The sequence below is a fragment of the Aythya ferina genome (genome assembly GCF_964211825.1).
Source record: "Aythya ferina genome assembly, contig: HAP1_SCAFFOLD_439, whole genome shotgun sequence".
Classification (NCBI taxonomy): domain Eukaryota; kingdom Metazoa; phylum Chordata; class Aves; order Anseriformes; family Anatidae; genus Aythya; species Aythya ferina.
Window position 1 is genome coordinate 24,152 of NW_028181139.1, and position 14,848 is coordinate 38,999.

The following is a 14,848-nucleotide window of genomic DNA, read 5'->3' on the forward strand; positions in this document are numbered from 1 at the left end:
GGCGACATATTTACATAGCAACGGGGGGGCGGGGCTGCCCCGGGCCACGCCCCCTTCATATATTATTAATTACTTAATTGCCCTCCCCCCACCTGCCCCCCCCCAGGCTCCCTCCCCCCCCCCATGGCTTTGAACTGTGCGAGCCCCCCCCGGGCACAGGGGGAGGTGGGCGGGGCCTGACCGAATGGGCGGGGCCTCACCCGCTGGGCGGGGCTTGGGGCGGGGCCTCCCCCTGCTTCCCCCATGCCCCCCCCCCCCTTCCCTCATTCCCTGGGGGCTGCAGTGACCCCACGTGACCCCAACGCCCCCGGCCTGACCCCAACACCCCCGGCCTGACCCCGTGACCCCCCCATGACCCCCCCATGACCCCAACCCCCCCCCCACTTCCTGTCCCCACGTGACCCCCCCGTGCCCCCGTCCATCCCAATCCTTTCCCCCTTCCCGCCCCATCCCCGTATCCCCACAAGCCCCGCCCCGTCCCCACAAGCCCCGCCCCTTCCTGCAAGCCCCGCCCCGTTCCCGTTAGCCCCGCCCCGTCCCCGCAAGCCCCGCCCCCGCGCTCAGATGAAGAACTCCTCCTTGCGCTTGTGGCCGTCGGCGCCGTTGAGGAAGGCCTCGCGCGCCTCGCCGTGCTCGTCCAGCCCGCTGGCCTCGTGCGTCAGGTACGAGCCTGGGGGAGGGACCACGACCCCGTGGGCACGCCCCCGGACACGCCCCCTGGGCCTAAACCCCGCCCATCCACGCCTAAACCCCGCCCCTCGCTGCCGAAGCACCGCCCCTGTTCCTCCAGCCTGCCTCCCATGCTCTGCCCCGTGGATGGCCACGCCCCCACTGAAACCACGCCCCCACGTAGGCCACGCCCCCAGCCGTAGCCACCCCCGTTTTAAAACCACGCCCCCAAAGCCCCACCCCCTTCACCTGTTCCCCTTCTCCCCAATACCAAGCCCTGCGCTCACCCCAAGCCCCGCCCACACCCCAAGCCCCACCCCCATCATGCATTACTCTAGGCCACGCCCCCTCCATTAGACACACACCTTCAGTTGACCACGCCCCCTCTTTTAAGCCCCACCCCCTGCAGCCCATTCCCCATCCCATCCCTGAACCCCACCAAGGCCCTGTCTCCAAATCCCGCCCCCTTTAAGACCCCGCACACTCGGAGGCCCCTCCCCTCCGTTCCTGGCCACGCCCCCTCCGTTAGTCACGCCCCTTCCATTGGCCACGCCCACTCTTTTAAGCCCCACCCCCTGCCCCTGCAGCCCATTCCCCATCCCACCCCCCAACCCCACCAAGACCCTGCCCCTGTAACCCCACCCCTTTTGAGACCCCGCCCCCCCGAGGCCCCGCCCCCTTGTGCCCCGCCCCCCGGAGGCCCCGCCCACCTTTCTGGCGGATGGAGCACCAGACCATGGTGACGAGGACGCAGATGAGCAGGAAGACGAGCAGCGCCAGGATGCCGCCCACGATGGCGTAGGGCACCGAGCGCTGCGCCGCCACCACCGCCCCCGGGTCTGACACGGCCCCGTCAGCACCGGGGGGCACGGGGGGGGCGTGGGGACACAGGGGGGGTGTGAGGGGACACCCAGGGTCTCTTGGGACCCAGTTTGGGACCGACAGGGGGCTCCCGGGGGGGGTCTAGGGGCTAACAGGGTCTCAAAAGGGTCCCTGGGGAGCTCAGTCTGGGGCCACTGGGGACCACCGGGGCCTGCTGGGGCCCACGGGGGGTCTGTGGGGACCACCAGGGGTCTCATGGGGGCACTGAGGCTGTCCTGGGACCACTGGGGCTTGGGTTTGGGGCCACCAGGGGGCTCTCTGGGCCACCGGGGTCTCAAAAGGGCCCCCGGGGAGCTCGGTTTGGGGCCACTGGGGCCCACCAGGGACCTGCTGGGGCCCACGGGGGTCTTTGGGGTCCACGGGGGGGCCACGGGGGGGGCGGGGGCTCACCATAGACGACGAGGACGTAGTGGTCGGAGGCGCGGCCGTGGCGGTTGCCGGCCTGGCAGCTGTAGGTGCCGTTGTCCTGGGGGCTGAGCGCCGGCAGCGTCAGCACCTCGCCCTCCGCACGCGCCCGCTCGGGAAGGGACTCGTTGCCCCGGCTCCAGGCGATGTCGGTGGGGCTGGGGGAGGAAAAGGGGGGGGTGGGGGGGTCACTAAGGGGGTCCGGGGGGGTTTTGGGGGGGTTGTGGGGTCGGGGAGCCCCCCACTCACAGCGGGTTGCCGTTGACGGCGCAGGTGAGCACCAGGGTGTCACCCTCCCGCAGGACGCTCTGCGACGGGTGGATGCGCGCCGTAGGGGCGTCTGGGGGAGGGGAGGAGGTGTTAGCGCCACCCCCCCGGGGGGTTGGGGGACCTCGGGGGGCTTGGCTGTGCCCCCCCCCCGAGAGCAGCAGGGCACCAGCACCATGCCGCCACGTCCCTAATGTCCCCCCACCTCCATCATCAGCCCCCCAAATTCCTGTGTGTCCCCCCCCCAGTCCCTGCCCCCCTCAACCCCATGGCCCCATTCCCTGTGCCCCCCCATCCCTACCCCCCATTCCTGTCCCCCCCTCAGTCCCCATCTCCCCCCATCCCCCCCATTCCCCCTCTGTGTCCCTATATCCCCCCCATGTCCCCATGACCCCCCCCATTCTTTCCCTTATCCCGTGCCCCCCCATCCTCCCCCATGTCCCCCCCATTCCCCCCCTTACCCTCCCATCCCCCTGATCCCCCCCATGCCCCCCCATGCCCCCACACCCCCCAACACCCCCCCACGCCCCCCCCATGTCCCCACGCCTCCCCGTGTCCCCATATCCCCCCCACGCCCTCCCTGTGTCCCCCCATTCCTCCCCGTCCCCCTGATCGCCCCCCTTCCTCCCCATGTGCCCACACCCCCCCACGTGTCCCCACCCCCCCACCCCCCTCATGCCCCCCCTATGTCCCCACACCCCCCAACACCCCCCATGTCCCCCCCACGTCCCCATGACCCCCCCATTTCTCCCCTTATTGCCCCCATTCCCCCCGATTTCCCCCACACCCCCCCATTTCCCCGTTTCCCCTCCATGTCCCCATTCCCCCCACACCCCCCTGTGTCCCCCCACACCCCCCTATGCTCCCCCATGTCCCCCCCCACCCCCCGCGCCCCCCGCTCACACTGCACGTCCAGCATGTACTGGGTCTGCCGGCGCTGGCCGCGCAGGGCGGGGTGCGTGGCCTCGCAGGTGAGGATGGCGCCGTGGTCGCGCCGCTCCACGCGCAGCCGCAGCACCGAGCGCTGCCGGAACACCTTGCCCCGCTGCTCGCGGCTGCTCGAGCCTGGGGGGGGACAGGGGGGGACACGGGGGGACACGGGGGGGACAATGGTGACGCTGGGGTGTGGGGGGGGCACCCCTGCGGTCACTGAGGGGGCCCCGTGGGGATGGGGTGTGGGGAACCCCCCCCCCCCCGGGCTCGGTCCCAGCAGGGTTGTGGTCACCTCGCTGAGGGCACCGTGGCCCCGTCCTGGTGCCCCAAAGTGTCCCCGTGGCCCTGTCCCCATGACCCTGTCCCCGTCCTCATCCCCAAAAGGGTCCCTGTGGCCCCCACAGTGTCCCCATGTTCCCTTCCCATGTCCCCATCCCTGCCAGGGTCCCAACGTCCCCGTCCCCATCCCCACAGGGTCTCCTCCATGTCCCTGTCCCCATGTCCCCATCCCCAGCAGGGTCCCCATGACCCCAAAAGGTCCCCATGTCCCCATCCCCACAGCACCCCCATGTCCCTGTCCCCAAGTCCCTGTTCCCGCCAGGGTCCCCATGTCCCCATCCCCAACCCCAAAAGGTCCCCATGCCCCCAATGACCCCATATCCCCCCCCGATGTCCCTGTGTCCCCCCCCTTGTGCCACCCCCATCCCCATGTCCCTGTCCCCACGTCCCCACCCCAGCAGGCTCCCCGTGACCCCACGAGGTCCCCACCCCCCCAATGACCCCATATCCCCCCCGATGTCCCCGTGTCCCCCCCTGGTGTCCCCACACCCCCCCCCGTCACCTTTGAGCTCCCTGCGGTCCCGGTACCAGCGCAGGGTGGCGGGGGGCCGTGCGCGGGGCACGACGCAGCTCAGCTCCACCTCGCCCCCCTCCACCGCCGGCTCCGTCACCTCCACCACCGGCGTCTCGGGGGGCACTGCGGGGCCGGGGGGGCGTCAGGGCCCCAAAAACACCCCCAAACACCCCAAAAACACCCCCAAACACCCCAAAACAGCCCCAAATATCAGCCCCAATAAAGGTGGGGCTGTGCTTTGTGGCGCAGGGCACGGAGGAGCCGCCGCCAACCCTGTGTCCTGGTCCTGTTCCCGCTCCCGACCCCGCTCCTGACCCCATCCTGGTCCCGACCCCGTTCCTGACCCCATTCTTGATCCCATTCCCAGTCCTGTCCTGGTCCCAGCCCTGCTCCCAACCCCATTCCCAGTCCCGTCCCAGTCCCAACCCAATTCCCAGCCCCATCCCGGTCCCAACCCCGCTCCCATCCCCATTCCCGACCCCATCCCGGTCCTGACCCCATTTTTGACCCCATTCCCGGCCCCATCCCGTTCCCGACCCCGTTCCCAACCCCATTCCCGGTCCCAGCCCCAATCCCGACCCCACTCCTGGCCCCGTCCCAGCCCCATCCCCGCTCCCAGCCCCGTTCCCGGCCCCATCCCGGTCCCGACCCCATTCCCAGCCCCATTCCCAGCCCCATTCCCGTCCCCGTTCCCGTCCCCGTCCCCGTCCCCGACCCAGCACGGTGAGGGTGGCGATCTGGTGGTGGGTGTCGTCGGTGTAGAGCTGGCAGAAGTAGCCGCCCTCGTCGTCCAGGCGCGCGCGGGCCAGCTGGATGCGGAGCTGCCGCTGCGTGAACTCGGCCAGCTGGAACCGCTCGTCCTTCAGCGCTGAGACAGCCCCGCTCACACCACGGGCACCCCAAACACCCCACGGACACCCCACGGACACCCCAAGCACCCCACGGACACCCCACTGACCCCACGGACACCCCACGGATACCCCACACACACCCCAAGCACCCCACAGACACCCCACAGACACCCTAAACACCCCACGGGCACCCCACGGACACCCCACAGCCACCCTAAACACCCCACAGACACCCCACTCACCCTACGGACACCCCATTGACCCCACAGACACACCACAGATACCCCAAGCACCTCACAGCCACCCCACTGACCCCACGGACACCCCACAGACACCCCAAGCACCCCATGGACACCCCACTGACCCCACAGCCACCCCACAGCCACCCCGCTGACCCCACGGACACCCCACAGATACCCCAAGCACACCACAGCCACCCCACAGCCACCACAGACACATCCCGGAGCCCCCCCCCACATCCCAGTTCCCCCCCCAGTGTCCCAGTGTCCTCCCCCATGTCCATGAGCCCCCCCCAATGTCCTGTTGCCCTCCCTGTGTCCCGGTGCCCCTCCACATCCCAGTGCCCCCCCGGCATCCCGCTGCCCCCCCCATGTCCCCGAGCCCCCCCAATGTCCCGGTTCCCCCCCCTTTGTCCTGAAGCCCCCCCAATGTCCCGGTGCCCCCTCCACATCCCAGTTCCCCCCCTGCATCCTGGTGCCCTCCCCTTTTCCCCGAGTCCCCCCCCATGTCCTGAAGCCCCCCCCCAATGTCCCATTGCCCTCCCCGTGTCCCGGTGCCCCCTCCACATCCTGGTTCCCCCCCTGCATCCCGGTGCCCCCCTGGTGTCCCACTGCCCCCCCGCCATCCCACTGCCCCCCTGTGTCCCCGCGCCCCCCCCGGCGCCCCCCCGCTCACCGCGGGTGCCGTTGAAGAAGAGCGTCTGGCGCGCGGGGTTCTGGATGACGACGATGGAGCCGTCGTAGTGGTGCAGGCGGCAGGTGATCTCGGCCGTGCTGCCCTCCAGCACCGTCACGTTCTCCGCCTGCACCTCCTGCGCCCGCCCTGCACGCACGGCACCCTCACCACCCGGCACCGGGGGGGGGCACCGGGGGGGCACCGGGACACGGGGACAGCGGGGGGGGGGCACCGGGACACGGGGACAGCGGGGGGCGGGCACCGGGACATGGGGACAGCGGGGGGGGGGCACTGGGACACGGGGACACCAGGACACAGGGACACCAGGATGGGAGGGATTGGGATGGAGGCACTGGGAGGGGCACCGGGGGGGGCACCGGGACACGGGGACACTGGGGGGGCACCGGGACACGGGGACACCAGGACACAGGGACACCAGGATGGGAGGGGTTGGGATGGAGGCACCGGGGGTGGGAGCACCAGGACACGGGGACACCGGGGGGGGCACCGGGACACCGGGAGGGGGCACTGGGGTTAGGGGTACCAGGACACAGGGACACCAAGGGGGGCACCGGGACACCGGAGGGGCACTGGGGGGGGGCATCGGGACATTGGGACACTGGGGGGGCACCAGGACACCAGGGAGGGGCAGTGGGGGTAGGGGTACCAGGACATGGGGACACCGGGGGGGGCACCGGGACACCGGGGGGGGCACCGGGGGTAGGGGTACTGGGACACGGGGACACTGGGATGGGAGGGATTGGGATGGAGGCACTGGGGGTGAGGGCACCGGGACATGGGGACACCGGGGGGACACCGGGGGGGGAATCGGGACATGGGGACACTGGGGGGGAACCGGGACACAGGGACACCAGGACTGGGGACATCGGGATGGGGGCACTGGGGATGGCGATACTGGGATTGGGGACATTGGGACTGGGGATGGGGGCACCGGGGACACCACCACTGGGCATGGGGACACCAGGATGGGGGCACTGGGATGGGGACTTTGGGACTGGGGACACTGGGATGGGGGCACCGGGGGTGCACGTGGGGCCGGCAGCGGGCCAGGAGGATGGGGACAGGTTGGGGACACCGAGGGGGGGCACAGGGACAGCCAGCGGGGGGGTAACGGGGACGGGACAGCCACCGAGGGGGGTCACAGGGATGGGACAGCCACTGGGGGGGGGGTAACGGGGATGGGAGAGCCCCCGGGGGGGTTAACGGGGACGTGGGAGCCCCCGGGGGGGGGGATAACGGGGCCGGGGCCGGGGTCAGAGGGCACGGGGACGGAGCCACCGCTGCCGGTGCCCCCCCAGCCCCGGCGCCGCGGTTCCGCTGTGTCAGCGCAACGCCCCCCCCCCGCCCGCGTCCCCCCCCCTCGCGTTCCCCCCCCCTCCTCTCTTTTATTTTTTGAGGGTCGCCACGGCGACCGCGGCGCCACCGCCAAGGTCGTCCCCGCGCCAAGGTCACCGCGGCCGGGCCGGGGCTCGCGGGGACCCCGGGGCCGGTGGCGCCCACGGGGGAGCGGCGGGGACAAAGGGACGCTTTGTGTGGCCCCCCCCTTCCCTTTTAATGTCCCCCCCCCTCGCTGAGTGGGGTAGGGGGGCGCGCGGGGACCGGCGGGTGGCCCCCGGGGGGGGGGACAATCGGCTCTTTCTGCCGGGGCCGGTGGCGCCTGGCACCTCGGGCGGGACGGGGGTGGTGGCACCGTGTCCCCAAGGCCCCCGTGGCCCCAAAAGCGCGGTGTCCCCAAAAGCCTGGCGTCCCCAAAGCCACCACTTTGTCCCCAAAGCCACCAGCGTGTCCCCAAAGCCACCACTGTGCCCCCGAGGCCACCAGCGTGTCCCCAGCGGTGTCCCCCCACCCGCAGGATGGGGGCAGGAGGTGGCCGGGAGCGGTGACAGCAGCCACGAGGGGGCCGGGACGGTGGCAGGAGGGTGCAGGGACACAGGGGGGGGGACACCAGGGGACAGCAGCGGGGGGGCACGGCAAGGGACAGCGTGGGGGGGGGCACCGTGGGGACAGCCGAGGGCACGGGGACGCCGGGAGGAGGCGCGGGGACACGAGGGCCTGGGGACACCGGGGGACGCCGGGGGACAGCGGGGGCTGGGGGGGGTCAGGGATGGCCGTGGGGGGGTTGGGGGGTGGCACCTGCGTGTGTGCATCCCCCCCCCACGGTGTCCCCCTGTCCCTGCCGCAGGCTGGGGGGGGACAAAGCTGAGGGGACTGATGGGGACCGGGGGGGGTAAATGGGATGGGGAGGGGGGAAAAGGGATGGGGGGGGGCTGAAAGGGATGGGGGGGGCTAAAAGGGTTGGGGGGGGGTTGGGGAAAAGGGGGGGTGATGGGGACAAGGGGGGGGACACCAGCAGGGATGGGGGGCGCTGGGGGGGGCTGCCAAACGCCATCTTCCCCTTCCCGGCTCCGGGAGAGGAAAGGGGGGGGGGCACGGGGATTTGGAGCCCCCCCCCGGTTAATTTTGGGGAGGGGGAGCCCCCCCCGATTTGGGGAGGGGGTGATGGGGAGCCCCCCTCCCCCTGCTTGGGTTCTGTGCTCTGGGGGGGGGCTCGCAGGGGGGGAGGCGGCGCGGGAGGGCTGCGGATGCGCGGCGGAGGCAGCTGGGATGAGGGGGGGGGGCACCGCGGGGGCCCAGCGAGCTCGGGGGGGGCCCCCCCGGGAGGATGAAGAGGGGCTGGGGGCCGGGGGGGGGCTCCCCAAGCCGTGTTCCCCCCCCCAACCTTCTTGTAGGGTAGGGGCGCAACGCGGGGCCGGCCGCTGCGGAGCAGGTGGATGCAGAGGGGAAGGGGGGGGGGACACGGGGGGGGGTCACACAGACACGGGGGGGGGACACAGCGAGGGGGGGGCGCATCCTGCCTACCTTCGCCCGCCGCCCAGAGCAGGAGGAGGCCGGCGAGCAGCGGGGGGCCGCGGGGGGGCTTCATGGTGGCTGCCGCGTCCCTGTGCCGCTCCCCACCTGGCAGCGGGCTGCTGGCGGGATAATGTATGCTAATGAGATGCGAGAGGCCGGGCCAATGGGCGCGGAGGAGGAGCCGGGGCCGCCGGGGAGGCCGCTGTTTACAGTCCCATGCGGGTGCTGGGGGGCTGGGAGCCCCCCATGAAGGTCCCTGGGGGTCCCGCATCGCCCCCCGCCCCCCCCCGTCCCCTTCCCGGGGGAGGGGACCCAGCGCCGGGACCCCCGAGGGGTGAGGGGGGGGCTGGGGATGGCGCCCCCCAGCTTGGGGGGGGAGCACATGGCAGCAGAACCCCCCCACGAGGGGTTGGGGACCCCAAAAAGTAAATGGGGTGCGCTAAGAAGGGGTGGGGGAGGGTCTGCCCCCCCCCTTTTGGGGTCGCAGCCCCCCCGGGATGAGACCCCCGCACCCCGAGCTGGGATGGGGGCGGCCAAAAGTGGCGGCGAGCACCCCGGGGTGGGACGGGGGGCACCCAAAGTGCTGCCCTTACCCCTAAAATCAGAGTTTTTTCCCAAAAAAAAACCACAGCTCCCCCCCCTCGGGGGCCAAAGGGTCCCCCCCACGGCCCCATTGTCCCCCCGGCGAGGGCAGCGGGGTTTCTATGGCAGCCCTCACCCCCGGCAGCACGAACAAAGCGGCGACTCAGCGCGAACAGCGCGGCCTTTCTGCGCCGCCCGGCTCCGGGGGGGACGGCGGGGGGGGCCAGCGCGACGTTTTGGGGCCGTTCGTCGCCTTTTCGGGGCCGTTCGTCGCCCTTTCGGCCCCCCGCGGCCGTTCGTGGGGCTCGTCGGCACGCGGGGCACGTCCCGGCTCGGCGCGGGGAGGGGCGAGGCGAAGCTGCCCCAAAAAACGCCCTTTTGGTGGCCGAAAGATTCAGGATCTGGCGGGCAGCCCCGAAAACGGGGCGAAAAGCATGGAAATGGGGCAAAAAGAAAAAAAAAAGGGAACTTACGGCAGGATTTGGCGGCCCCACCGGCGGCGGGGATGGGGCCGAACGCACAGAGACAGCCTTGGTGGGTTGCGGGGAGCCCCTGCAGCTGGGAGAAATGGTAGAAAAAAGGAGGATTTGGGGTTTTTTTTGACATTAGGGACGCCCTAATGTCAAATTAGCACCCCACAGAGGGGTCTGCGCCACTCCAAAGTGATGAGGAGGAGACCCTGTCCCGAGGGACCCCAGCTGGAAACTCAGCGTGCAGGGGCGAGACTGGGACAGGAGCCCGAAGTGATGCCCAATTTCCGCCTGTTTTGCCCCAAATCTTACTGCCACCCCCGCGGTGCAGCCGCCGAGCCCTCTAGTGGGACAGCGTGCGAGGGAAGCGCGGCCGCCTCGGGGCGAAACGCTGCGGCACCAGGCCGGGGAGGCGACGGGTGCTGGGTCCTGGGGGTTAATTAGCTTCAGTGATTAACGAGGAGCCGATGAGCAGCCGCGTGCCCTGGCTGCTGTCACCCTGCTGGAGCCCAACGAGGAGGAGACGAGGAGCAGAGCAGCAGCAGCAGCAGCAGCACCGTGTCCTCTTCTCTTCTGTGCCTCCAAAGGGTTCCTCTGCCTCCAACGCTGCAGCTGCGGGGCCTCTCCCAGCAGGTAAGGGTTTGGGGGGGGGTTTGGAGCACATCAGGATGGGGAAAAAAGGTCAGGATGGGGAAAAAAGGGACGGGAAAAGGGGAGCCCCAGCCCCGAGGGCTCGGCACCGCCCGGCACGGCAGGGGAACAACCCAGGGGAACAACCCAGGGGAACCAAGCCAGGGGAACCAACCGGTCCTGCTGCAGCCCGCGGGCACCGGCCCGCCCCGGTGACGCCTTTGGGGAGCAGGTGAAGGCAGGGAGGTGGTGACAGGGATCGGCACCACGCTGGGACGGGAGCAAACGGGGCCCTTCTGGGGCTAAAAGGGGCTAAAAGGGGCGCGTGGGGGGGTGGGTGCACAGGTGAGGAGCTGAGGGAGGTGGGGAGGGAGGAGAAAGCCAAAATTTCCTGAGGTGAGGGAGGCGGTGAGGAAAAAAGCCCAAATCTCTCCTCCTCGTCAGCCTCGACCACCTCAGGGAGGGCTCAGGAACCGCAGAATATCCCAGGTAGGAAGGGACCATAAGGATTGAGACCCCAGCACGGCTCTACCCCAAATTTAAGCCCGTGTGACTAAGCACGGAGACCAAAATCATCTAAAAACTCTGCCAGGCCTGGTGGCTGAGCGCTCACCGACTTCTTTCTCCACAGGCAGCCGGCGCCTCTCACCGCGACCATGAGGAGCAGCAGCGCCGCACGAGGCCGGGCCGGGACAGGGGCTGGAACACCCCACGGGAGACACCAACGGCGGCCAGGACGAGCCCCCCTCGAGCCCCCCGAGGTTCCTGAGGCGGCTGCGAGGGGTGGCGGGGCCGAGGCCGGGCCCTGAGCCCCCCGGGACCCCGCGGGACCCCCGGTGGCGCCGCGGCACAAAATGGCGGCGGGGCCGCTTCTCCCTCAGCGCCTTTCCCGCCCACGGCGCGGCCCCGCCCCTTTTCCCGGCCCTCAGCCAATCAGCGGCCGCGAGCGGCGCGTGCCGCTGAGGGGCGCGACGACCGTTAAACGGCCGCCCCCGCCCGCGCGGGTCGCGAAGCTCCTTTTCCTGAGGTAAAATTTTTAGAAAAAACGTTTTTTTTGACCCAGAACCCCCTTGGAGGGACATGGGGGGACCCAAAGTGTGTCCTGAAGTCGATTTGGGAGGAATCCTGTGGTGTATTTGGAGGTAAGGGGCTGCCGCCCTCCCCAGTCCCCTCAGGCTGTGCTGAGCTGTTAAATTCCTGTTAAAATCCCATTAAATTCCCCTTAAAATCCCGTTAAATTCCCATTAAACTTCCCCAAAGCAAGTAGGAAAAGTACCCCAAGGCAGGGGCCCCTTCCCCCCCCATCCTTTCCCATGTTCTGAGGGGTCTCTGAGGGGCTCCTCTTGCCCAGCTGGGTTAAAATCCTCCAATTTGACATCTTCAAGCAAAAAAACATTATTTTTTCCCCCTTCTTCTTCTCGCCTGCCCACTCTGGCATCGCCACACAGGAGGGGCGGTTGTTGGAAGGCCACAAGAACCACGCTGGTTAAAAGAAAAACGAGCCTAAAAATACCTAAAAACGCCCGCTCCCCCCCTTCCCAAGAAGGAAAAAAGCTTTTTTTTTTTTTAAAAAAAAACTAAATCCCAAATCAGCGCAGCTGACACAACAGCTGCTTCTCCCTTTCAGCCCCATCTCCGCTGTCATTCTTGCTTTGTTTTGTTGCAAAAAAAAAAAATCTATAAATTGCTGCAAACACTGCCGTTTTCCTGCCTCTTTCAGGATTCTTCCAATCCATGGAGGAATTTGCACCAAAATTGCCCATTTTTGTCCTGTTTCTCCCAGGGTTGAGCCCCTGCTCCCTCCCAGCCCCGGGCTTTCTCCCCCCAAACCCACTGGTGACACCTAGAAATGGTCATTTTGGGGACCAAAGGGCATTTCTGCTGCTTTTTCCTCAAAAAAAGCACAGTTTTTAGTCTGGTGAGGCCAGGCAGCAGTGAGGCAGCTGCAGTGAGAGCCAATTTGGGTGTTTTTTCCCTTAAATTTTAAATAAAAATGCTGATAAATCAGGGCTGGAGGGACCGATCATGTTTATGGGGCCGCACAGTGAGGCCAGGCGCCTCAAACCCAAGGGCCAATTCCTCACTTTTTTTTCCCCCTGCAGCACCATTTTTTGGACAGAAATCCTCATTTTTCCCCCCAAAAAAGCCCCCCTGACCCCCAACCCCCCCCATTTTCCCCCCAGCGTTCGGAAGGAGCACTCCACACCCCGTGTTAACGAAGCTGTTTTTATTCCGCAGCGTCACCCCTAGTGCTTCTTGCTGGCGGCCGCCACCTGGGGAAGGCAGAGAGACCCCCGTCAGCGTGAAAACCAGCAGAAAAAAAGAGAAAAAAACAACACCAAAAACCTCTTAAATCACCCCAAAACGGGGCACGCACCTGCCCGGCGATCCTATCCAGATCCCGCTGCCCCTGCGGCGTCAGCTTGCGCCCGCTGGCGAAAAAACAGACAGAGCGTTGAGAAGGGAACAAAACCAGCGGAACAAAGTGACGAAAAAGGACAAATTCGCCCCAAAAGGGGGCTCCTCACCCGTCCTGGTCCTTCTCCACCATCTTGAGCCCCTCCAGCGCCTGCAGCACGCGGCGGGCGACGCTCTTGGAGCCGCGGCTGAAGTGGCTGGGCATCACGCCGTTGCGCTGCCGCCCGCCGTAGATCTTGGTCATGGAGCCCACGCCGGCGCCGCCGCGCAGGTACAGGTGCCGGGCGGTGGAGGCTGAGGGGGAAAAAAGAGTTTTTTTGGGGGAAAAAAGCGAGGTTTGGGGGAAATAGGGCGTTGGGGTGAAGGGTTGGGGGGTTTCTGAGGGAGATGGAGGGGTTTGCGGGGAAGGTTGGTGGTTTTGGGGAGATATTTTGTGTTTTCAAGGAAAATAGATCAGTTTTTTTTTTAAGGGGGACACAAGGCTCCTCTTCTTGAGGGAAAATCTGTTTTGGGGGAAAAAATCCTGGCTTTGTAAGGGATAAAGCTCCTGATTTGGGGGGAAAATCCTCTGTTTTAGACTAAAAGCCCACAGTTTGGGGGAGAAAAGCTTCCCATTTTGGGGAAAAAAGCTCCTGGTTTGGGGGGAAAATCCGGTTTTATGCTAAAAGCTCCCAGTTTTGGGGAGAAAAGTTTCCAGTTTGGAGGAAAAAAGGCTCCCGGTTTTGGGGGAAAATATTCTGTTTTAGGGAAAACATTCCTGGTTTTGTGGGGAATAACGCTATCAGTTTTCAAGGAAAATCCTCTGTTTTAGGCAAAAAGGTCACAGTTTTGGGGAGAAAAACTTCCAGTTTTGGAGTGTGGGGAGGAAGGCTTCAGTTCCTGGGGGAAAGTCTTCTGTTTTGGGAAAAAAAATCCTGGTTTTGAGGGGACAAGGCTCCCAGTTTTGGGAGAAAATCCTCTGTTTTAGTCCAACTCCAGGTTTGGGGAAGAAAGCTTCTAGTTTCGGGGGGAAATCCGCTCACATTTTGGAGGAGACTCCAGTTTTGGGGGAAAATCTCCCGGTTTGGGGGGAAAACCCTCCCATTCTTGAGGAAAAAGCTCCTGGTTTGGGGGAAAAATCCTCTATTTTGGGCAAAAAGCTCCCGGCTTTGCAGATAAAAGCTTCCCCTATTTTGTAAGGGAAATCCTCCTGGTTTTGGGGTAAATTACTCCTTTTCTTGGGGAGAAAACCCTCTGTTTTGGTCAAAAAGACCCTTCTGTGCAGAAAAACCTCTCCTTTTGGGGCTAAACCCTCCCGTTTTGGGCCAGAACCCCCCGGTTTCGGCACTCACCGGCCCGCGTGTAGAACCAGTTCTCGTCATAGGGCGCCAGCTCCTTGTGCTTGGCCAGCTTCACCGTGTCCACCCACTCGGGCACCTTCAGCTTCCCCGACCTAAGGGCGGCGCCGTTACCGGGGGCTCTCCGGTACCCCCCGGTGCCCCCCCGGTCCCCTCCCGGTGCCCCCCGGTCCCCCCCGCACTCACTTCTTGAGGAAAGCCGCCAGGGCCCGCACGAACTCCTGCTGGTTCACGTCCTTCACCGTCACCCCGGGCATCTACCGGGACACGGGGGGGGGGAGTCAGCGCCACCGGGACCGGGACCCGAACCGGGACCGGGAACCCCCCCCCGTGCCCTCCAGCGCCCCCCAAGGTCCCGGTCGCGGTCGCGTCCCCACCCCCCCGGTTCCGTTTCCGCCCCCCCGGTCCCGTTTCCTCGCCCCGGTCCCCCCCCATCCCCGGTTCCCCCCCCCCCGGTGTCGGTCCCGGTCCCGACCTCGCTGCTCCGTGCGCGCGCGGCGGGGCCGGAAGAGGAGGGAGCGCGGGGCCGCCCGGGGGAAGGCGCAGGGCTCGAGTCTCGCGAGAGCTTCTCCTCCAATCCCCCTCCGCGAGATTTCGCCCCGCCAATAGGAGCGCTGAGGGGGCGTGGCTCCGCGTTCCCGCCCCCCGTGAGGTCATGGCGCGCCGCCGCCACGTGGGGGCGCGCTGCGGGCGTGACGTCAGAGCTGGCTGGGGCAGCACCGGGCGCGCTTCGCTCCGGTGGCAGCCGGGAGGTCACCGCCGAGG

General features: G+C 67.2%; 2 protein-coding genes across 3 annotated transcripts; both read right to left on the reverse strand.

The window, feature by feature from the left end:
• Positions 1–511: 511 nt before the first annotated feature.
• Positions 512–11,461, reverse strand: CADM4 (cell adhesion molecule 4). 2 transcript variants are annotated; one of them, XM_084540328.1, is made up of 11 exons: positions 10,942–11,461; positions 9,702–9,786; positions 8,656–8,762; positions 5,776–5,922; positions 4,725–4,877; positions 3,998–4,132; positions 3,127–3,288; positions 2,206–2,296; positions 1,942–2,114; positions 1,380–1,508; positions 512–670 (listed from the first exon to the last, which is right to left on the reverse strand). In XM_084540328.1, the coding sequence occupies exons 1-11, from the start codon at positions 11,408–11,410 to the stop codon at positions 561–563; spliced, it is 1,761 nt and encodes a 586-aa protein (XP_084396454.1). In that variant the 5' UTR covers positions 11,411–11,461; the 3' UTR covers positions 512–560. The 2 variants fall into 2 exon arrangements, with proteins under 2 accessions (XP_084396454.1, XP_084396453.1); XM_084540327.1 differs by having other exon boundaries at positions 8,656–8,765.
• A 1,079-nt stretch (positions 11,462–12,540) lies between these two features.
• Positions 12,541–14,687, reverse strand: RPS19 (ribosomal protein S19). The gene is made up of 6 exons (XM_084540331.1): positions 14,559–14,687; positions 14,270–14,340; positions 14,078–14,178; positions 12,857–13,040; positions 12,706–12,760; positions 12,541–12,601 (listed from the first exon to the last, which is right to left on the reverse strand). The coding sequence occupies exons 2-6, from the start codon at positions 14,338–14,340 to the stop codon at positions 12,575–12,577; spliced, it is 438 nt and encodes a 145-aa protein (XP_084396457.1). The 5' UTR covers positions 14,559–14,687; the 3' UTR covers positions 12,541–12,574.
• Positions 14,688–14,848: the final 161 nt, after the last annotated feature.

Coding starts and splice junctions, on each gene's coding strand:
- CADM4 (XM_084540327.1), bottom strand. CDS start 11,410: ATGTCCCTCCAAGGGGGTTCTGGGTCAAAAAAAACGTTTTTTCTAAAA. Junction 9,787..10,941: donor GCCTGTGGAGAAAGAAGTCG/GTGAGCGCTCAG, acceptor CATTTCTCCCAG/CTGCAGGGGCTCCCCGCAAC. Junction 1,509..1,941: donor CTACGTCCTCGTCGTCTATG/GTGAGCCCCCGC, acceptor GGGCCGTGTCAG/ACCCGGGGGCGGTGGTGGCG.
- RPS19 (XM_084540331.1), bottom strand. CDS start 14,340: ATGCCCGGGGTGACGGTGAAGGACGTGAACCAGCAGGAGTTCGTGCGG. Junction 14,179..14,269: donor CTGGCGGCTTTCCTCAAGAA/GTGAGTGCGGGG, acceptor CGCCGCCCTTAG/GTCGGGGAAGCTGAAGGTGC. Junction 13,041..14,077: donor CTGGTTCTACACGCGGGCCG/GTGAGTGCCGAA, acceptor TTTCCCCCTCAG/CCTCCACCGCCCGGCACCTG.